General features: G+C 37.4%; 2 protein-coding genes, 1 long non-coding RNA gene and 1 pseudogene across 3 annotated transcripts; 3 read left to right on the top strand and 1 right to left on the bottom strand.

Moving 5' to 3' along the window:
- The first annotated feature begins 2,579 nt into the window (after positions 1–2,579).
- On the top strand, positions 2,580–4,320 carry LOC145219687 (uncharacterized; annotated as a pseudogene).
- Positions 4,321–8,927: 4,607 nt separating this feature from the next.
- LOC145218922 (uncharacterized) lies at positions 8,928–10,502 on the top strand. Its single transcript, XR_013857788.1, has 2 exons — positions 8,928–9,140; positions 9,269–10,502. It is a non-coding gene; the product is annotated as an uncharacterized LOC145218922 (long non-coding RNA).
- A 6,922-nt stretch (positions 10,503–17,424) lies between these two features.
- On the top strand, positions 17,425–17,937 carry LOC145219686 (uncharacterized). The gene has a single exon (XM_080087015.1). It carries the CDS (start codon positions 17,425–17,427, stop codon positions 17,935–17,937), a length of 513 nt encoding a protein of 170 aa, XP_079943141.1.
- A 1,439-nt stretch (positions 17,938–19,376) lies between these two features.
- LOC145218709 (uncharacterized) lies at positions 19,377–20,503 on the bottom strand. Its single transcript, XM_080086116.1, has 5 exons — positions 20,356–20,503; positions 20,093–20,252; positions 19,972–20,036; positions 19,767–19,876; positions 19,377–19,705 (listed from the first exon to the last, which is right to left on the bottom strand). The coding sequence occupies exons 1-5, from the start codon at positions 20,501–20,503 to the stop codon at positions 19,499–19,501; spliced, it is 690 nt and encodes a 229-aa protein (XP_079942242.1). The 3' UTR covers positions 19,377–19,498.
- Between the last annotated feature and the right edge of the window lie 3,908 nt (positions 20,504–24,411).

The following is a 24,411-nucleotide window of genomic DNA, read 5'->3' as shown; positions in this document are numbered from 1 at the left end:
ACCTATAGACGCCCCAATTACGCTGAAAGAACTAGAAATATCCAAAAATGCCATGAACAGAAACTCTTCACCAGGAAACGACGGTATACCAATAGAATTTTACTCAAATTTTTTGAAAAACATAAAACAACACTTAATGGAATTAATTTACAATATCTACCTCGCAAAACAACTCCCGTCCTCACTAAAGAACGCAATAGTTAAATACCCAAAAAGCAGGATAAAACCTTACTTAAAAACTGGCGTCCAATTTCCTTATTAAATGCGGATTGTTAATTAATAAGTAAAACCATCGCTCGAAGACTCCAAACGGAGCTCAACGAAAAACTTTCACCCGAACAAAAATGTAGTCTAGATAAAAGGTACATTCAACATATACATTATAATACAAAAGCAGCAATCGATATTAGTAAAGAAAAGCAAAACCCTTTAGCTCTAATCATGCTTGATATAGAAAAAGTCTTCGATACTGTTGACCATAATTTCATGCTCAAAGTGCTAAATTCCCTTAACATCAATTAATATACCAGGACCTGGATCAAAATTTTATACACCAACATTAATAGCAAAATCAATGTCAATGGAAAATGAACTGAAGAAATAAAAATCAATAGAGGAGTTCGACAAGGGTGTGGTCGTCCATGCTTCTTTATGTGGCTGTGGCAGACACTCTAATTCGTGCTACCAACCAAAATCTACAAATTAACGGAATTAAATTTGGCAAAACTGAAATTAAATTACAGCAATACGCTAACGATACGACCTTTCCTAATATCAAACAAACAATCGGTCCTCGAAATTTTCAAATTAATGGACTTATATCGCAACGCCGGTGGCCAATTAATAAATCAAAGCAAAACTGAAATCTTAGGCATCTCTCCAAATTTACGCAACGAACTAAACTTTGTTATCCGGACTTTACCAAAACCAGCGCCAAAATTTTAGGACTATTTTGTACTAGCAATCAATTTGACCCACATCTCAATTGGAAACCAATTCTACATCAAACCAAACATATTACATCCATATTTTCGGCGCAAATTATCCATTTTCAGAAAAATATCTGCCATCAACACTTTAATTTACCCAAACATTCTTTTTGCAGCACGTGTTATCAACCCGCAACCAAACCATATTAAACAAATTGCAACCGCAATATTCAAATTCTTTTGGCATCCCAAAACTATCGAACAAAAAAAAAAGAAACAAACTAATCGCTTCATACGAAAAAGGCGGAATTAAATTCCCGGACTTGGACACAAAACTCAACGCTTTGAAACTAGAAAAATTACGCGACCTTTTAACGACCGAAAATCCAAAAGAACTATGGCAAATTTGGGCAACGTACAACCTCGGCACAAAACTAAAACAAACCCGCTTTATTTAACAATTCAAGACCAAACGCCTGGAAACCAAATAGGGAATGGCAACACATTTACAATTTATATTTAAATTTATTAAACCACAATAACGACTTTCAATGGCAAAAATCAAAATTACGACATTTTTACTTCGAACTGATTAAATCAATAGACTTAGATACAACTCCGACGCACCTCGACGATTTTAATTGGAGAAGTGCCTTGTTCCGATCCAAAGGAGCAAGGCACTTTTTCAATAATGAAGAAAGAGAATGCAATGCGTATACTTTGCGATACAAAAAGCGTACAAATGGGGTGAATTTTATAGAAAATGTAATTTGATGATAATGCCAAATCGAAAAATCCGACGCACACGATGTAAATTCTTCCGAAACAAAAACGACAATATCGCACACCTTTTAACAGAATGTCCTACCTCTAATCTAATAACTAATTGCTTACACGAATTCGCTATAAATAACCTGAACTTTGATCTTAAACCTAACAATGACCTAAAACTTTATAACCATTTCGATGCGGACATTCCCTTAATCGTAATAAAAACAACAGCAATTTGGCGAAAAACGATAATCAAACAGAAACAAAAACTCGACCTTTTGAACTCATATGTCGAAAATCCGACCGCATTTGCAAAGAAAATAGCAGCAAAAATCTACTCGAATTATTCACGAAACATTTTGGCGAACAAACAATTGAAATAAAATTTGGAATACTGTAGCGGTCACGTGCTTTTAAACCATCATTTTGGCACTTTGGTTTGGCTAAGCATTAATGGAAAATTTTAACTTTGCAACCATGACTTTTCGTTCCATGGAATTTATATGCTGCTTTTGCGACATATGGTATCGAGCGGTGTAACTTTACTGTTCCATGTGTTCTCATGATTCAGTAACTATTGGAAGTACATATTCGGTGTCGTCGTTACATGTTCCCGCTGCATATCTTTGCAAGCGTTTAACTTAAAACAAACTAATAACTGATGTGAGTAGAAGAAGGTACTGTTTTGCAATGATCGCACGAAAAACGCGTATCAGTTTAAAAGCCAATGTTTTATCGTTGATCTCTTTTTCATTGTATCTTTTCCTTGAGATAAATGATACTTCATGTGTGTTGCGTAACCAGAATAAAAGACAAGAACTAAATTGATCTTTTGTGGATCATGTCGGCTCTATGCAGCAAGCGTTAAGAATCGTAATAATGAACTTACTCGCTACTGCAGACGACCGATACGAGCCACGAGAAGCAGAAGAAACAACGAGCTTTCGAGTAAAGCATAACACACACGCGCGCGCACCCTCGCCCCCGCAATACTGACTCATAAAAACAACAAACAGCCACATAAAGAGAAAAATAAATAAATTTAAACAAATATATACATGAACTATATGTAAAGTATCGCAAAGAATTTTTTTCTCGTATTAATATTATTATTTTTTGCTCTATACTGCCAGCTCGCGGCGTTTCCTTTTCGTTCTTTTCTTTTCGCAAGGGTTACCCGTTTTTATGTTAACTATTTATTATGTTTGTTATGTTATGTTACGTTACGTTGTTTTGTGTTGTGCATGTTTTTCCTTTTTTTAGGAAGGAGACGGCATTACCTACCGTTCTTTTTTTGCGGTCGGTCGTCACTGGCTGAGGCGGGGAGGGGCCTCTAACATAGTAAAACAAGAAGTCAAAGCAAAAGAGAAGATGTTGTCAATATGATAGAAAAAGAAAGCTTTTCAATAAAGAAGCTGGTGGGAATATCCGAACGAAAGGGAAATTTAGTGGACGTGACGTGTACCACAAGAAAAGCTGTACTGGAGTTGAACGAAAAATTGGTACAAGTTGATGAAGTATATTCGGTAAGACTGTATGATCCCGACAACTTAAATGTGCCGGTGGGTTGGGTACCTATACCCTTTCCTAACGAGAAAATTAAAAAAGAATTTGAAAACAGATATGGTGATGTAAAAAATATCCAACACCGGAACGATAAAAAAGGACTATTAACTGGAATGAGAATTCTCACTCTTGACAGAGCCGATGTGGAAAAAAAACCAATCCCAAGCTACGTTACGATTAACAGATATGAATTTTACTGTATGTAGAACGGGCAGCAAATAAAGTGCAAATACTGCACAAAACCTGGGCACAAACAACAAAACTGCCCTAAAAGAATAAAAGACTACCCGAAACTGTCAGAAATTCGCCAAAATGTAACAGCAAGGCGTTGATTGCCCCGCCACCGATAGGAGTGGCAACAAGGGCGCTGGATAAGAGTTCAGACAAGCCGAATGGGGAACCGCTAGATTTGGACACCGCCGACACCTTTACCAAAACGGGTGAAATTGAGATAAGCAACACAGAAGCAAGGCTGCCTGAAACAAAGCAAATTAGCAAGCCCCCTACGGAACTAAAGCAGGGTTCGTCGAGAAAACGCCATGAAAGAAGCCCAACAGAACCAAACCTGCACCAAGCAAAATCAATCAGCCTTAGCGAGCTAAAAATCCCCATTTCCTGCCCAATATGTGATGGAGATGGCAGAGAAACACACCAGTTTCTTTTGTTGGAAATGCTCGTCGGAGTTTAACATTGCCGCAGCGTGCTGCAACGAACTTGACCGATTTCTGGTCCCGGATAAGAAGGTGACAACGAACTGCACCATCTGCAATCAACCTATGAGGAAAATGTCCTACTGCCACAAGTTTCAGCCTGAGTATCAAACCGACGAAGGTACTTTCGAATGCGAAAGGTACGCGATGTTTTGTGTGTGTAAAACTGTTAACGCAATACACAAACGAACGATGACGACCAACTGTATAAACAACTATTGCAAGTACACAATTGTTAATTGTAATTGTGGGAAGAAAACCTGCCAACTTTTGGGGCCTAACAAACCCTATCTCTGCGAATGCGGCTTGAATATGAATTTGAAATAGGTGTAGAACGCGTTTAAATGCCGCTTTAAATCATAATTTACAACGTTGCTGGGTTGCAAAACTCCAAGAAGCAAAGAAGAGTGTTTTATTTTCTGCGTCAGAAAAAAATTGATATAATTTGTCTACAAGAAACGCACACATCCGCATCTTGCCTCAAACAATGGGAATTAGAATGGGGTGGGGAAATTATAGCCTCGCACGGCACAACACAAAGGAGTGGTTGTATTGTTCTCCAAGAACTTATCGTACTTAAAACACAAAATGATTTGAAAAAGTGTACTGCGTTCAGTTTAGCTTTAGACGAGTCAACAGATGTGCATCACAACCCGCAATTGGCCGTAAATGTTCGTTACGTTTCTGACGACGTTACTGTAAAACAAAAGTTGTTGGACTTAATTGCATTAAAGGAAACAACTCGTGGTGTGGATATTGAAAATGCGCTTGACTGCATCTTAATAAATCTTGAAGTTCCGCTAAATAGACTTATTAGTGTTGTAACAGACGGAGCACCTGCAATGGTAGGAAGAAATGCAGGTTTAATTGGACTCTTGAAGAAGGATGGTAACTTTCCTGTTTCCTTCCTGTTCACTGCATAATTCATCGTGAGCACCTAGCAGCACGATATTTTAAACATGAGGATGTTATGAAGACTGTTCTTGAAATTGTAAATTTCATACGCAAAAATGCCAAGACCCACCGACAATTTAGAAACTTCATTGCAGATTTGAATCTTGAAGATAAACTTGACGATGTTTCATTTTACTGCAATGTAATGTGGTTGTCCACAAGCAACGTTTTGAGTAGATTTGTTGATTTATTGGAATCAATTAAACTTTTTCTTAATGCAAGAAACAAACCTTATCCTCACCTGGAAGATAGTAAGTGGATACAAGACCTTATGTTTTTTACTGACGTAATGTATCATTTACAAAGTTTAAACCTGGCACTCCAAGGCAAAGATCAGCTTGTTTCAGACCTTTCTCAAAAAAAATTTCAGTTTTCAAAATAAACTCAGACTTTTTCAAAGAGATTTAATTTCCAAAACATTCAATCACTTCCCTAATCTCAAAAAGATAAATGTCGAAATAGAAGACGAGAAAGTGGAAGAGTAGAGAAGCAAACTTCAACAACTCTTTGATGATTTTCAATCTAGGTTTGAAGACTTGCAAATGCTAAAACCCTGTTTTTCCTTTCTTGTAAACGCGTTTGCTGTTGATGTGATCTACAATGGATGTCCAATTTCCGTACCATTTGTACCTGAAGCATTGCTGTGGAACTGGAAGAACTACAGGAAGATGTCGCCTTAAAAATGGTACACAGATCTCTGACCACAGTTGAGTTCTGGAAACAAGTCCCAGAAGCAAAGTACACGAACCTGAAGAAAACAGGTATCCGGCTGATTTATATTTTCAGCACAACATACTGTTGTGAGTCATTTTATTCCGCGATGAAATTTGTGAAGTCAAAACATCGTTCAATTTTGACAAACCAACACTTGAAGGAACTGCTCCGCACTGCTTTAACGTCCTATCAGCCAAATTTTAAACACCTTGCAGCCCAGGTAGAGACTCACAATATCACCACACAACTATAATTGTCATAATAGTCTACATTTCGTTGTGAGTGAATCAATTCGTTTTTGATTTTTTGTGTTGCGGCCCTTTTAAAACTTAGTTTTGTGATATGCGGCTCGAACATAAAGCCGGTCTGGCCACCCCTGGTATATACTATTGAATATACTGTTGCTACCAGGCATATTGTGTGAACAAAATTTCAGCTCTTACGGCAGTTTATTATTATTATAATATGCCAAATATACTATTGTTTCCAAGATACCGCCCGAGCCCGTGATTAGGATACTTAGACCGCCTCACAGCATAGAGGTAAGGAAAAGAAAAACCGTGCGCGCCAGGCATCGCACTTAAACATGCACAAGTTCTTTTTATTTAGATTGTTTGGTTACGGTAAGTCTCGCCTTCTGACGACTATATTCCATTAACACACAGTGCACATAAAAAGATAGATTTGTCTGTTGTGTGTTAAGACAAATAATTTTGTGCAGCATTAGTCATGAAAAATGGCGAAAGTGGTAGGTGCAGTTAAACAGCGGACGGAGGCTGGAAAAAATGACTTAATTGCTATTGCAAAACAACTTAATTTGGTAGAGCAAAGTGACAGTAAAAGAAGAAGATGCTATGCAGCAGGCAGTTGATGAAATGAGAAAGAAGAGGCACAATTATGACATGTGTAAAGTGTTTTGTTTTGATGTCACTTTTATTTCATGCAGTGCAACTAGAGGTTTTAAATTTTCAGACAAGTTCAACGAAAGTGGAGGGTTTTAAAATCCAAGCATAATAAAATCAAAGGTTTGAACAGGCCTCACTTGAAAAAAAGGGGGGAAATTCGACCACGATCATTGGTGTGTACGTTTTTGATCAATCAGATGTCCTAAAATGTTTTTCTGGAATAGAACCACAGACACTCAAAGATTAAATGCAAACGGTATGTTTGTTGTAAATTATTACAATAAACCAATTTTACTTTTTTGTTTTAGGTTTGCTGTTTGAGCTTATACTTGCCAACTATATTCGGAGAGAGCTACAAAGACTTTTAACAACTTCAGTAAGTTACATGTTTATGAACATACTCTAGTTTTCATAAAAAAAATGTACCATATTTTGTTGGTAAATACAAATGGATTTGATTGTGAAGATTTGATATTTTGCAGGATGTTCTATCGAAGTCTCCGTAACCAGTTATATGTGCTCGCAAAGAAAAAAAATCAAGTATACCTTGATCACCAGTGTATTCTTGATAAATCGAAGCACTTGTAACATTAATTGATATTGGGTATTTGATCTTGCTTTTACCAATAGTTGGAGAAAAACTTTAGAACTAATATGCCGTGTCGTACAAAATGCAGGCCAGTTGCAACATCACTGTACAACGTGTTTTAAATAGGTTGTAGATTTGAAGGTAGCCTCCTCAGTCGATAACATGTTTTTGAAATTGTACTCACTGTAAAAAAACACAATTACAAATAAAAACGGAAAATAAATTCTCCACGTAGTCCATCGCTATCATTCCAATGCTTTTTCTATGGGCGATGGCCCATCGCTTTAAAAATCCATCGATATCACATGCGCTATGACGACGCTCATCCATCACATATGTCTGCGCTGGCGATCGACTCGGCATATCGAAGCCAGTGTGGTATAAATCAGATAGGACTAGGTGATGGAAAAAGGTATAAATCTTCAGATAGGACTAGGTCAGGGGTCTCAAACTCAAATGTCTTCGAGGGCCAAATAGAAAATTTTAATTAGCTCGAGGGCCGCATTTTTTACGCAACTGCCTTGTGCTCATAAGGTTGCAGGTTGTAATCCCCTCTTGCTTCTGTAAGCAAGAGACATTAACATGCCGCATTCAGTCGTCGGCCGCCAAACGTGAATAAAGTTTAAACAAACAAACGAACAACTTTTGTATTTCAAACGAAAATGAAAATATGTGGGTATTTTTGTTACAGTTAACTTGTGCTTTGACCGCTTAGCTGGCAACGCTTCCCATTAACAAGATTTTCAATATTAGGCCGAAAGTTTAAAGTAGACGCCAGCCGCAGAGATGCTTGCAAGTGTGCATTAGTGAGTCGCGACCTTGTCAACGACTTGTGAGCTTTCATGGAAAAAAAAGTTGCTCACATACATATGTGCTTCCAAACATAGCAATAATCCTGGCAGTGGTTTTTAACAATTTTGGAAACTTTTCTATTGAAAGAAACGAGTAAAATTCTGGCACTCCCACTTCAACATACTTTTGTTTCAAGATGGTATCGCATTGAAGTTCCACTAACTCCATTTGCAATTCCGTTGCCATATTCTCTATTTCCAGGGCAAACGGAGTTGAAAAAAAACTGAAATTGCGACTCTAGCAACTTAAAGTCTCCAAATCGCACATCAAACTGATTTAATAAAGTAAACAACCAATCTGAGTGTTCCTTCAGTAACATAGACTCGACTGCTCCCAAGGAAAATGGGCCAAATTGCCCTCAGCCAGCTGCTTCCCCCATCAACGGAGTTTAACTTTGAACGATTTTACATGATCATACATCTGAGTGATAATCTGCTTTTTTCCTTGGAGTTTTACATGTAATTGATTAAGGTGATGAGTTATATCCGTCAGAAAGGCAAGGTTGCACAGAAACTTGGAATCGGACAATAACGGGACTGCCTTGTGTTTCAATTTCATGAACAAATCAATTTCGCTTCTGAGTGAAAAAAACGTTTCAAATATTTCCACGACTCAACCATCTTATATCAGTATGATAAAGAAGTTCTCCATATCCGCAAGAAATGAGGTAAATTGTCTGTAATTTAGCCCCCTAGAACGAATAAAAGTTGATTGTTTTCACTACTACATGCATAACTTCTTTCATTTGTAAGCTTTTACCGCAGAGGGCTTCTTGATGCAAAATACGATGAATGCTGACAAAATTAAGTCCTGCCTCAAGGCTGTCCCCAGTCAGAAAAAAAAAATAATTACCTTTTATGTGCGGCCGCCAGTCCTTCACACACGATTATCTACTGCTTATCTATCTTACGGCCAACGATCGGTTCCCCCTAACAATAACCGTACGCATATTTCCAAAATGTAATCTATTTCGCATATGGGGCTTTTTTAACCAATCAGAGGGACGGATTTTTGCGGACTTTCGTTACGTCACGTAGGCCGTACTTTGCGTATTTTTGATGTTGTAAGGTCGTCACTGCTTTTTCAAGTCAAAATAATATTTTATTTTGAAAATATGGCGAAAATGGAAGCATTCAGTACAAAAGTGCAGGTAATGACCAGTATATAATGTATTGCAATAAACTAGACTGATTATATTTTTCTCTTTGTAAAATTACTGATATTATGCACAGCAGCACACAGGCTACATTCAGAGAAATATATGCAATTTTGTTTTAGATACCATCGCATCGTGAAAACAACAGCGCGGATAAAGCAAGCAGCAAGATAGAAGTGTTCATGTTTACTAAAATGCAATGCTTGCATGTAATGGCAACAATGAGGGCTGGTCTTTTATATTTAAAGCTACTTTTAAAAGGCTGTATGGCTATAGAGACCTATAATCACCATCACTTACCATACTTTAAATGACATAAATATCTGAAATCAACATACTGCTTAAACTTCCAAAATGTTTACAGTGATCAGCAGTATAATCTTACACTGCAAAAAAAAATTAGCTAGCTATGAAGCCAAAAAATAAAAAAGGCTGAATTCAAGCCAAAAATGGTTTGGAATGGCCCATTTTTAAAATCTTTTTAAACATGGCTTATATCAATCCAGTATCGGCTTGTAATGAGCCATGTTTCTACTTTCACACTAAAAGTTTGTTGGCTGAAAATTAAAAATGGTTTCGGTTCATTTCCATTAAAAAAATAAGGGAAAAATGAGTCAGTACAGTTAAAGGTTGGTCCTGATGGCTCAATAGTGAGCCATTATTTTTTGCAGTGTACTATCAATTCTGTAATGAGTTGACATCTTTTGTTGTTAACAACCTTTGGATTATACAAATACCCAGTTCAAATGCTGTGTTATTTTCTTGTAACCAAGTGTTTGTGGGTGCTATTTTTTGCATTTAGTTTTTTTAATAGCATATAGGCCCACGTCAGTTGATTTGTTGACCTCTCCAATCTGTCCTAAAATTGTTTTTGGCAAGTACAGAACAATAATTGCCTATGCACCTCCTTCCAAAAAGCACTCATTTAAGTTATGGTGGGGCAAAACACATGTATCAAATCCTGAGGTTCTGTAAAAGATATTTAAAATGTGTAAACGAAAGCTTTCGTGGTCAATAGTTGGAAATAACAAAATGAAATACCATCATTCTATTTTAGATTTTGGTATAGTATGATTGTATAAACATGTTGGAAACCTCACATTAATATCCTTGTCAAAAACTAGTGTTGTTTATATTGGTGTCAAAACTACTGGTTGCCTTGACCTTGTTGTCATTAAAAAAATTTAGGCCTGAAAAACCTTTTTGTTCACTACCAATTTACCGAGTACACCAAATTTTTCATTTTCTGCAGTGTATCCGTTAAAGTGTCCTGTATAAGCCTCCCGAATTGCACTGCCTTCGTGAGTCTTGTGGTCGTATATGTGTAATTAATAAACTGGAAAATGGCAAACATAATGATGACTTTAAAAAAGGCAGGCATAGTGTTTAACCATAAGCAAGCAGTCAATTTTAATTTGTTGTCTTTTCTTTCCACAAATATCCAAAACCATTTCATTTTTATTAAACAAACATTAATCACATTTTATCACCAATATGAAACAAGTTGCACATATTAGTTTCACAAGTTAACAGATCTTTAAAATGTAACAATACTTTTCATAATCTTTTGAGACAATACATACAGATTAAAACATTTTTGGAATGAACTGTGTCAATCTGACACACTGGAATGCACTGCGTCAATCTGAAATAACTTTTTTAAGACCCCAATTATACATTACACATAAATTTTGAAATGCTTGTGTCAGGTCAGCCAGACTTTTTCTGTAGTCTATCCTTTCCGAAGTTTGATAGTTTTGGCAATGTAGAGGTTCTTTTTTTCAGAAATGATACATAAATATATACAATCTCTTGTGAAGATTGTTCTATTGAGTTATGATATGTTCATGATCAAATTAATAATGACACAAACATCGTCGAAAATGCTGAGGCTTAAGCATACTTCCATGCGGCAACAATAAATGTCCTACAATGATACAGCACTCAATCCTGAAATAGTGTGCTTTGGATAAGAGTGGTTGTTGGCAACTGCACTTCTTTATCTGCTACAAGCAACTTGGTCCTATTTGATTGCATTTGTTAAGTTGCCTCGTTGTTAAGTTTGACTTAAACATTTATGTGTTGAATTTAATTGCACTGGTTTTATGTTGGAATTTTTTAGGACTAGAAAATGTTTGATACGCATTTATTGGAAATTAAATCGGTATAAATTAGGGCTCAAATAATTAATTTCATTGACATAGCTGTCCCCAATTTGGCTTGATACACGGTCAAAATTTGGACCAACCCCCAGTCGTCAGATTGGTTGACCAAACCAATTTTTTGACAAAAATTCAAGGTCAGATTTGGATAAATTTTTGCTGGTACAAAGACAACTTGGAATTCCAGCTTGTATCAGAGATTTCACATCTGCAGAAAGACTGTCCACTCTATCCAAGCCAATTTGACTATTCTTCTGCTGAAGTTTTTTCCTCCAAAAAAACATTTTGGTTCTTTCTTTTGTTACTACCAATCCAGCAAGTGCTTCTACGAAATGTTGTGCTTCTATTTTTTTAGTTTTAGCTGCAACTTTAACAGTCTATGGTTTTGCCTACACAACAACTAAAGTTCAGTTTTTTTTAATTTAATTACCATTACTATTAAAACTACACGCATAGTACGCTTACACTGGCATCACTATAAACAATGCTATTACCATTAAAACTACATACATATGCTTAAACTGGCATAACTCTAAGCAATGCTAATGAAAAAGCTACACCTGCGAAACGGAACTTAAAATTTAAAATAAGTTGATTGCATGGTTGTCACGCATCGTGTCCTGTGATTGGTCAAAGGCAAAGTGTTCTCTGATTGGTTTGGACTGACGAAGCGGCGGTGAAAACGATACCTGTGATTGGTTAAAAAAGCCCCATATGCGAAATAGATTACATTTTGGAAATATGCTAACCGTACATGTTAGCAAGGTTGACCTGTGGTGTGTCCATACTTGGCCCTTACTCGACAAAAACATATACCGAGTATGCCCGAGGTTGTATGGCGAACTGGTGCCTACTTTTATGTTAGGGTTTGTCAAGTCCGGCCATTCTTCGATTAGGTGTATCACGACTTAGCTAGATTTTACATGCAAAAAAAACAGTTCGTAGATTGTTTTAAAGCAGTATCCGACGGGTTTACAATCAATGTGGAAATAAGATGCATTTCTTTTAGGGATTCAATTTCTTAATTGGAAATAAATAAAAGTGTTTAGAAAATTGAAGCCTAAAGAAATGTTGCGAGTTGCGACCTTTTTCGATATTACAACATTGTAAAGACGAAACGCTAAACACCGTATTTATTTTAAAAAAACTCTGGAACGGTGAATTTTTAATTGTGAAACATAAATATAGGGTAGCCTACAAAAAAACAACTGTTTAGACAGCACTTGTGCGCTATGGCCTGCCGCCATTGTATAATACTGACACGTCGATCAATCACTTAAAAGTATAGCTCTTTCTTTTGGCGACGCAGTTTAACCAATGATCATTGGTTTAACTTAAAAACTTGTTGGCGCCTTAAATGCTGCACTGTGATTGGTCAACAGACAATGGCGAAAACCTCACAATGCGACACGTGACGCTTGCAATGGCAGTAGGCAAAATTTCAAAGCGTGCTTTGTAGCTAAACTTTGGTGTTAAAGTTTTTATGTAGCACTTGTCGGCAGTGAATAGAAAACGAGCATCACAGGTATTCAGTTTTTTGTAATTGCTTTTGATAGATGGTAAGTTTTTAGAAAGCTTGTTGAGGTATCATGACTACATGTAGATGTATTTATACTTGTTTGGTATTGGTTTACTGTTCTTTAAAACATTGGTCGCAATCTTTTTAGGCCGTTAAATATTACAAAAAAATTGTTTAATTAAAAAAACATGGCTCCTCGAAAATGTACCCAGTATAAACAATTTAGTGCTCTTAAAAGAACACAGAAATGGAGAAGAAAAGCAAAAAGACGCAACACTTGTTTAACCATGCAGTTTTTTTACAATGCAGCTGTAGTATGTAATGAAGAAACAAATTTACACTCTTTGTCAGAAACTGATGACATACAAAGCACTGCATCCAATGGCAGCTTTTCCTGTAATGATTTTTTCTTAACAGAGCCGGAAAAATATTTTGTAAGAATTTGGATCTTGTCAGTACTTTCGAGCCATCATTAACTGATGCCATTCGTCACTAGGCAATTAATGAGCCAAATCTAACTAAAAGTGCCGTTTCAAATCTTCTTAAGCTTATACCTTTTATAATGAATTACCAACTAGTTACAGCACCTTGCTACCCCACCCAAATCTGTGTTATGAAACAATGGGCACTGCTGAAGAGTATGTTCATTTTACAAATTGGACTTCAAGCCTTCAGTCAATTAAGTCAAACGTTGGTTCTTCTGAAGTAGCCAAGTATTTTTTGTTGATAAATATTGATGGTCTTCCATTGTTCAATTTATCTCCCAATTTTAAACTATATCCAATTTTGGTGACTGTTTTGAATGTACCAATGCGGCCTCTATGTGCTGGAATATACTGCAGTAATAAGTCGCAAATCGAGAGATGCCTGATCCAGAGATTTTTTTGGATTTGTTTTTAAAAGATATAAAATATTTGCAAACCAATCCATTTTCTAATGAAATGTTTACATTTGAGATGGGAAATAGTGGCATATACATTTGTGATGCACCCGCAAGGTCTGGACTTAAATTAATTAAGTCACACTGTGGGTATGTCACATATTCAACAGTGCCAGTAATGTAATGTTCTGCCTTTTTCCTTTCGTTGTACGTCATAACTATGTTACGTCACATAGCCAATTGTCTCGATATGTGGTGTGATCTCTGATCTCTATAAACCCTGGATTGCGCTACTGGCCGTCACGGTTGAAGCAAATTGAAGCGTAATGGCGGCTGAAAAGGAAGCCCCAAAAATGCATTGCGGGCAATGGGGAGAGAGTGGAAAAATGACGATAATTTTTATTTTAGGCATTTGTGTAGCGATTTTTGCAGATATGATTTGTAGATTAATAGGACGCATGTATTCCAGTGTGTAATAACCAACAAATATGCGTAGATTGATTGTGATGTGTATTAGTGTAGGTGTGCTGGATATACGTTATTAAGTTAGTGTTGAAATAAATCATTACTAAGTGGAAATAAATGTTTTATTATGCAATATAAGTGGTTTGCGTGCTTTTTAAGGTATTTTAGACATGAATCCAACAAGATGGCTACTTCCTTCACACAAGATGATGTAATTCTTTGTGTGACATTACCTTGTGCTATTCCAAACTGTTGTTTTTGACTGTTATCAAACTTCAGGAAATTGTGACCAACATGTGGAATAACGTTTTAATTAAAATCACAAAAAACTAAAATAATATTTCAACTATTTTAACACTTTTTGACTTTTTTTCTCGATTGAGTGCATTTGGTTTTGGTCTTTATTATCTTGCCATGGTGATATTATGAAATTTTGCAATTCCATTTTACATTTATGATAAATTTGTTTCCAAACATTTCAGACATAATAGGGTTTATATTTCTTCAATAAGCAACCTTTATTGTCTCTGGTAAAATTCCACTGGAATGTTTCAGTCTCCTCCCAAACCCTCAAGCTTTATGACACTGCCAGATTACAACCCAGCCTTTTTCGACAACAAATACACTACAGAGGGATTGGAATCAGATTAAATATTTTTGTGTGTATACTGTTCTACTTCCACTGTGTATGTTTTGTAATCATTTCTGACACTGCCTGTAACATGATATGCTGCACATTTTAAACTTAAACAACTTTGAGGTTGTTGTTTTTTTATTTTGTGAATGCACCATCTGTTATAATGGTGATCATCTGACAAAAAATACAGGATATCTGTATAAACTTGGCTGGTGTATTTGTTGCCTTCAGTCCTGTTTCGCAAGAATTTAAGTGATAACTGGTGTACAGGTGTGTTTTTGCAGAAAATTGCTTATTAAGTAGAATAAAAACAATATTTCATGATTCTGACTGAAATAGTACATAAATAGGCAACTCATTTGGGTAGTTAAACTCATCCACCCTAACTGCTATGATGTCTTAAATGCATTATATGCACATGTATCTCTTTGAGATATGAGATTTTTATTAAGAGTTTTAGTTTGAGAATTCACAACATTAGAAAAAATTATTCAACACATGTTGGTTGCAAACAGAAAAAGGGTAGATTAAATGAGCTAATTGTGAGCTTACTAGATTTATGGTTTGCAACATAGAAGGAAAATAATGTTGAACCTACTACAAAAAACTTTTAAACAGCCATATTTTAGCTCCAAGACTTTGCTGACAATCAAAAACAGCAGTTTGGATCAGCACAAGATGATGCTAAATAAAGTATCACATCGTCTTGTGTGAAGAAAATAGCCATTCTTGTTGGATTTGTGTCTTAAATATTAATAAATGCATGTAAACTACTTATATTGCACAATAAAACATTTAGTACCACTTAATAATGATTTATTTCAACATTAACTGAATAATGTATTCCCAGCACACCTACACTAATACACATCACAATCAATCTACGCATATTTATTGGTTATTACACACTGGAATACATGCGTCCTATTAATCTACAAATCATATCTGCAAAAATCGCTACACAAATGCCTAAAATAAAAATTATCGTCATTTTTCCACTCTCTCCCCATTGCCCGCAATGCATTTTTGGGGCTTCCTTTTCAGCCGCCATTACGCTTCAATTTGCTTCAAAAATCACCCAACCGTTCAACGGAGTAGCGCAATCGAGTGTTTATAGAGATCAGTGGGTGTGATGCTGTTACATACGGGACTATTCATTCTATTATTGAGTTGTTGAAAACACCACGTGTTGTAACTGCGTGTGGCTTGATATAAAATACAACAGAACAAGTTAAGAAGTAAGGTGTCCGAACTCTCACGTGTATGCAAGGCAGGCAAACCGTGACAACTGGGGGCTCGTCCGGGAAATCTTTAACTTCAAACAGAACTTGTTAGTGCTTATATCAGGCAATGTCTTCCATCGACCAATTAATTACAGCTGGACAGCAGTTAGGCCTAGAAGGCGAAAAACTGAAGGAATTCGTAAACGAACAACAGAGTTTGGAAAGAGATGAGCGGCTTAGAAGAGCTGAGGAAAGAAAGCTCGAAGCAGACGAGAAAGCGAGACAACTGGAATCTCAAGCGGCAGAAAGGGCGCACCAACTGGAAGCCCAAGCAGCAGAAAGGGCGCACCAACTGGAAGCCCAAGCAGCAGAAAGGGCGCACCAGCTAGAGCTCAAGAAGATGGAGATTCATCTGGCAGAGATTTCTGCTGCGAGTGTGGCAAACCCTGTTGTGCAAGCAAAGTCACCGAAGTTGCCGACGTTTGTTGACGGCAAGGATGAGATAGACAGCTACTTGCTTCGGTTTGAGCGATTTGCGGCTGTGAGTAAATGGGACAAGGCCGACTGGGCAACTTCATTAAGTGCGTTGCTGACTGGTCGAGCCCTTGATGTATATTCGCGATTGTCTGACGAGTCAGCGAATAATTATGATATGTTGAAGTAAGCTTTGCTTAATAGATACGACCTAACAGAAGAAGGGTATCGCCTGAAGTTTCGCGCCCTCAAGCAGAAGAGAGTTATGAGCAATTCGTAGTACGCTTGCAGAATTACCTGGGAAAGTGGATTGATATGGCAGGGTGTGGCACTTCCTGGAATGGAGTGCGGGATCTGTTCGTCAAGGAACAATTTATAAAATCTTGCCCAAGCAGCCTGGCTGTGCATTTAAAAGAGAATGCTCCCAAAGACATCACTGGTCTTTCTGCAATTGCTGATCATTTCTTAAATGCACATGAAGCGACTTTGGCGACTTTAGAAGAAAGAAAAACCCCTGCCAAGGAAGAAAATCGAGAAGGCGTGTGTTTTAAGTGTAAGAAGACAGGTCACCAGGCAAAAGAGTGTCGCCTGCAGGGACCGCCAAATAACGTTCGTAGATGTTTCATCTGTAACCGGACAGGGCATCTAGCGAAAGATTGCAGGGCAAGAGTGACGTTGCCCAAGTCTCAAGGTTCGGGGCAGTCAGCAGCGGCGGCATCTATCAAAAGACAACGTTCCACATTGAGTAATAAGTGCGACCATACACCAGAGGCAAAAAGGTTGCGGGTAAAAAAGGATATGTAGGCTCATTCGTGGTTGACACCCTACGTGATACTGGCTGCACGGGAATTGTTGTCAAGCGGAAGTTTGTGAGCGACGAAGACCTTACTGAAGAGGTGGGTTATGTGAAGCTTTTAGATGGCACTGTACTCGAAGCCGATAGCGAAGATTAAAGTGAAGACGCCTTACTTGTCTGGATATGTCGAAGCACTCTGTCTTGAGATGGCAATCCACGATTTGGTGATCGGCAACGTGGATGGCGCGCGTGGTCCTGACAACCCTATGGATTTATGTGTTGAGGTGTCGGTTGTGACGACTCGTGCCCAGGGGAGAATCAACAGAGATCTGAAACCTTTAAAAATTGCCAAAGAAACAGAGTGGCCAGCTTTGAATGAAGCAGAGTTCAGAAAACATCAAAGAAGCGACACTACGTTGGTGAAGATTTCGGAAATGAAGGAGATTCGTCAAAAAGGGGGTAATAAGTCGTACGTCAGCGAAGAAGACGGGTTATTGTATAGATTTTTCAGTCACCCGAAAATGCAGAATGGAAAGTGGATTCGACAGCTGGTCGTGCCGACTAAATTGCGATTGAAAACGTTGGAAATTGCTCACGATCATGGGTGGTCATTTGGGCGTCAACAAAACTGCTGACAAAATCATGAGCAACTTTTTCTGGCCAGGGCTTAGAGAAGATGTTAAAAGGTTTTGCCGATCCTGCCAGTGATTGACGTCCCTTTTAAACGGGTTGCGGTAGATCTTATTGGGCCTTTTTAAGTGATTTCGGCACCAAGTTTGTGTCTGACTGCATGAAAGAAATAGAGCGCCTGCTAAAAATAAAGCACTTGAGCACGACACCTTACCATCCACAATGTAATGGACTCAGGGAGAAATTTAATGGGACACTAAAGAAAATGTTAAAACGACTGTGCAGCGACACAAACCAACGCAGTGGAACCGTTATATTGATGCTGTGCTATTTGCATATCGTGAGGTGCCTCAGGAATCAACCGGCTTCGCCCCATTTGAATTATTGTATGGGAGAACTGCAAGGGGACCAATGCACGTGCTACGCGAAATGTGGTCGAATCCAGATACGGATGAAGATGTGTTGACCAGCTACAGATATGTTTTTGAACTTCGTGAAAGGATGGAGCAAGCTTTTGTGATAGTAAAGGAAGAATTGGAAAAGTCACAGAACCGTTATGAGAAGTACTTCGACAGAAAAGCGAAGCGACGTACTTTTTCCCCTGGTGACTTGGTGATTGTTCTGTTGCCGAATGACAGTAACAAATTACTGATGCAGTGGAAGGGGCCATTCAAGGTTCTCAAGCAATGTGGAATCAACGACTACCAACTTGAAATCGGAAACAAAGAAAAGGTGCTGCATGCTAACCTGCTGAAGAAATATTTTGACAGGAGTAAGGAGTTTGGCCAAGGCATGGTCGTGAGTGCTGTTGGAGAAGTTGGTGATTCGGGATTGGAGGACGAATCAAATTTGATCGAGTGTGTTTGTACTTCGGCCAACGAAACCGTGGGGACGTGAAATATGGTGAATCACTGGATAAATACCAGAGAGAAGAAGTAAAGTCATTGGTTGAGGAGTTCGAGGAAGTGTTTTGTGACGTTCCAGGAAATTAAAACTTGGTGAAACATAGAATAGAATTGACAAGCAACCAGCCTGTGCGTTCGAAGCCGTACCCAGTACCAGTGGAGGCTCGTGCCTAAAATTTGTGGGGGCAGCACCTTTACTGAGCATATATAAGTTGGCAATATATTGAAAAGCTACATTTCTAGTTTTCTAGCCATTTGTTTTGTGTATAAAAACAAGTAATACAAATCTTAATTAGCAACTCCATTGTGACGTAATTTTTGTTACGCAATAATGTACACGAGTGTAAACAGCAGACGGCATCATTTGTGTATTTTGTTTACTCGCACAGCGACGGGCCAAACACTATAAAGCCGGATGCACACAAGAAAACAGAAGCGGCTACGGCAGGGGAAATCCCGGACAGTCTGCGGCGCTCCCGTGCGGTTGTGCGGATATATGCGTACACAGTATTTTGGCCGCATGCCTGAATGGTCCACCTCATTTTCGTGTAGCTTTAAACAATCTTTTATAGAATGAAAACAATGCAAGATTTATTGAAAAGAACTGAAAACAACTTCGAAAAAACAACACAAAACATTAGCAAAAACAATCAATTTAGGTTCACTGTTCATCAATGTTAAATTCAAGAGTACACTCCGAAAATAGTATATTTGTTATTTCTTTCATGTAGGTTTCCATAACTGCTGCAGGCTTTTCCCTTAATTGTGCCACCACAAATTTGCCAAAATAGTCAAGTCGGTCCAATTTTTTTTCCTGCAGCTCTGCAAGATGACTAGAGCTCTGCCGTAGAAAATTTAGCATCTCTGTCTGTAAAATGAAATAGTCCTTATTTTCATAAATACAAAATAAACTGTGGGTCTGTGAGTACCTGTACTTTCTGTTTGTCTGATTTCTTTCTTTGACAACTGGTTTTGACTGGTGTGGGAATCTCAGAAGTATGATCATTTTCTTCTCTAATATTTTCATTGCTGGAATCATCTTGAAATATTGAAAAACAAATATTTAATATCGTATTCAAATAATGAGCAAAACATAAACCACATGACTACTCTGCAAAACTCACACCTACTGACCTGGGTTGTCAAAGACAGACTGGGGTGAACTGCTGGCACTGGTATCAGCAAAGTTGTCTACAGATCTATACAAACAAAAAGATTAATATTTGCCTGATGTTATAATGTACCATCTACATACTCTCTATGCTTAATATAGCCTTCCAAAAAAGATAGTTGCTGGTAATATGGCCACCTCTCTTGTGGAAAAGTACCAGAGCCACTTGGAGCTTCTGTATTCTTTTTGTGTGTTTTTCCATATGCTGTTCTTAGTGTACGCCAGCGCTTCTGACACTGGTCAACTGGAAATTACAGTCAATAAAGCAAGTTAATTTGAAATTACAGAACATAAAAAGAATAGTTACCCTTAGTTTCATTAATTTAGTTATGTAACAAAATGCTTACCTGTAGAGTTCAACTCCTGAGCAATATTTCTCCATGCACAATCTGTTTTGTTTCTAATCTTATGGTCTGGATGACATGGGTTGTAAATTAAGTTTGCTTGTGACACAAGGTCAATAAGCTTTGTATTAAAACTTTGTTCAATATCCATGATACTAAAAACTTGTTCCTGGAGGTTAATCACTTAAAACAATGAAATATTAACTGTTACAAAATCAGTTCATTTACTGGTAAACAAATAAACCAATAAAACAAGCAAACGGTAAGAACAATTGAACCAATAAAACAAGCAAATGAAAAAATGTCATAAACTAATACCTATATGTAAACATACACACCCCACTGCCATGAAACTGCTCCATCTTTTAAAAAATATTTTTTTAACTCATCCCTATAAAAACCTGCATTTCTAGAATAAAAATTTGATCCAATATGTCCAAGTGAAGCCATATTTACAGATGAAGGAATAGTTTTTCTCCAGTTGACATTTACTATGTTTCCATTACCATCAAATTGGTCCCCATAAATATGGGATGCTGACAGACGTGGACTTTGTATGAAATTATGAAGAACCACACATGCCTGTACAATACTTTGGGCCACTTCTGGATCACAATTTAGCATTTTATAGAATACTTGAAATCGTACAGCAAGTATACCAAAAGCATTCTCTACAACTCTTCTTCCACGACTAAGTCGATAATTAAAAATCCGATTGTCCTGACTGAGGTGACGCCCTGGGAATGGCTTGATTATCCCAACCTTTAATGGAAAGGCATCATCAGCAGCCAAATAATAGGGAACATGTGTGTTAGATCCTGGCAAGCTATTAGGGCTAGGAATTTGTAGAGCCTTCATCAAATTTTTTTCCTATTCTGGAATTGCTGAAGATACCCCCATCACTATGTCGACCAGAGTCTCCTATGTCCACAAGAATGAAACGATAATGTGCATCACAAATTGCGAGAAGCACAATGGAGAAAAATCCCTTGTAGTTAAAAAATTCGCTGCCACTGTTCGGAGGAGCCTTTATTCTAATGTGTTTTCCGTCAATTGCTCCAATGCAATTTGAGCATTGCCATAACTGATTAAAGTCTTTTTCAATTTCCAACCAATCTTCTGTAGTAGGAGGGCACATTACCAATGGAACCAAACATTTCCAAAGTGCTGAACAGCACTCTTTGATGATCTTGCCTACTGTAGTATGACCTACCCTGAATGAAAAACTCATGTGTAGCTGTGAAGAACCTGTTGCAAGGTATCTCAGGGTCAAAATTAAGCGGCGCTGTGGTGAAATTGCTTTTCTCCATGAAGTGTCTTTTTTTCGTATTTTGGGCTCAATGATCTTCAGCAATGAATAAAATTTTTCTTTACTCATCCTAAAATACTGATGGCATTTGTCTGGGTCTCCACCTCCAAGAAGTTCTTCAGCAAGAATGAATTCAGATTTGCTGTCTCTTTCTTTTAAAATTCCATGCACCCAAACGTTTCTAAATAAAAAAAAATTACCTCAATAACGACCTAAATAAGATATAAATAATCCCACTCCAGAATTACCTTTCACAACCAGATAGAATTTCATACATCAAATATGCTTCAATTGTGCTGTGTAAATTAACTAAAGTATCTAAGCAAACCTCATCCATTGTAGCAACACCCTGGTTATAAACTGAAACTATACATTACACATATTTAATATCATGGAATGCTTACAAAACAGTAATTTCAATCAAACTTTAGCACAGGATCATTGTAAGTAACGTGCGGCTGTGCGGCAAAGTAGAACATTTTCTACTTTGTCGCAGACGCCGCAAGACCAAGTCGCTGCGGACGCACATCGTCGCACACGCCCGCTGTCGCAGTGTGCATCAACCGCCGCAAGCTCGGCCGCAAGCCGCGCCGCAACCACCGCAAACCCCCCGCAAGAGTGCATGTGTGCATCGGGCTTAACGTTCAGTAATAATGTGAAAAACACACGTGGCACAGCTTCGAAACGAAGCGGGTGTAAATACGGTAAAACACAGCAGAAATATAGAAAAAAAAGTAATAGAAAAAATACATATAAATGAGTCGAAAAAGGTCGAAGTATTTCAGTTCGACAACAAAAATTGTCATGTTTCATTTAAGTAAATTTAGTCACAGTCAGCGTTTTCAACATATTCTATGACACTTCAGATTATTGTCACACAAAAAAACTAGCCATACAGCTTTTTATTACTAACAAATTTAACAACCACATTACATTGGTTTCAGAACTTGTTCATTTAAACATCTTTCTTGAATTTTTGTGTACAGACTATTAATTGTATTTTAGTTTCTTAGCTGCTATAATTGCTGCTTGCTGGCAAGTAACTTATAATTTCTTTTTTAAGTGCAAAACGCATTCAAGCTTTAAAATTTACAACACTGTCACTTAAATTTAAACCATATTATTAAATCTTGTGCTTCCTTTTTCCAACCAAAATGAATCATGAAGTTATAGTTTGGGCATGATAATTAATAGCTTCTTCCTTAATCCCAAATGATAACTAAGAAACTGTTTTTCTATTTAGTACTAGCACTGCAAGTGCAAGTCTTTTGGAAATATTGGTGTTCCTCAGAAAAAATTGGCATCTTTTTCAGTGTTAAAAAGAACTGTTTTGCCTTTGAAGAAATCATGGAAACAGCAAAAAGGATTTTTCATCCTAGTAATTTAACTTGTCAAAACATCATCTCTAGATTAATTATTTTCAAAGTAATCATGAACATCAGATCTACAACAGCATTTTCATTTGAGTAACTAGCTTTTCTTTGTCAACAAAAGGATGTGCTTGGTGTCACTGCTATCTTGTCTGTAGAATGTTCATTCTTAAGAAACACTTCCTGTGAAGCAATTTAGCAGCTACTGTTTAGACAAACAGTACATGTCCATTATATCAATACACATGATTGCACTTGGTTGCAAATACTGTCCACATGGTGTGTTAAGAAACCAAAACTTTAAATTGTCTTCACTCTTTTTTTTGTCTTCATTTCAAAAATCAAAATTTACTTGCAGTTGTTTTGCATTTGATATTGCCTGAATTTCAGTGAGGCAATTAACTTCACAGTCACAAATTTAATTTTTCTTTGGTAGCATTAGGAACGAAAACTGAGTATTTCTTGTTGTTGCTTATTCCTGCATGACATTGGAGTAACAGATGTTTTGTCCCATACTTTCATAAATCTTTTTAATTCAGTTCTTTATTACAAAGGTTAATTGTGACTTTTAAAGGTGTTAGATGACCTTTTTTTTCTTTTTTAAGGTGTTAGATTCACTTATTTAATTCAATGATAACTGTAAAAACTGAAACCCACTTACAGTCATCTTAAGACAGGGGTTCTTAACCAGGGGTACATGTACCCCTTGGGGGTACGAAGCACCAAAGCAGGGGGTACGACAGTCAGTGTGAAATTATACATTATTTAAGCATATTTGTGAAGAATGCGTAACAAGTTACTTTGTTACATGTAGTTGATTTCAATTTAAAGATTGTTGGTGTGCTGTAAATATTGTTGAACTTACAAGACTATTTTAATGCATGCATTCAACACGTAAGTTATAAATACACTGAGTTTGTCCGTCGGCCATTGTAGACAGGGGGTACGAGAAAATTTCATGAAAGCTCAAAGGGTACGAGCCCAAAAAAGGTTAAGAAACACTGTCTTAAGAAGTCACGACTAACAGTCAAACAATAAATTTAATGATAGCAAAAAATTATTTAACTGCACTCACTATCGAATTAAAAACACAGTACACGGGTTTGGCTTTGGAGCTCACTGACGCGAAGCAGACAACACAACCAGCGCTACGTCACGCGAGGGGCTGCGCGAGCCACAGCCCCCTCTCGCCTATTTTTCCCGGCGTGTAGCTTTTCCAAGTGCAAATCGTCATGAAATGCCACGAAACTGGAGCTGCAGCTCCGCCATAGGTAACTTATTATTATGACGAAGACGAAGATTTGAATAAGATATCTTGAGGATTAATAATAAATGCAATCCAAAGATCTAGAGTGCAACGGAGAGAATGGCATCCAAAAC

This window comes from Phallusia mammillata, chromosome 3 (genome assembly GCF_965637545.1).
Source record: "Phallusia mammillata chromosome 3, kaPhaMamm4.hap1.1, whole genome shotgun sequence".
NCBI classification, from domain to species: domain Eukaryota; kingdom Metazoa; phylum Chordata; class Ascidiacea; order Phlebobranchia; family Ascidiidae; genus Phallusia; species Phallusia mammillata.
The sequence above is the reverse complement of the archived record's forward strand: the minus strand, read 5'-3'. Positions and strand labels throughout refer to the sequence as shown.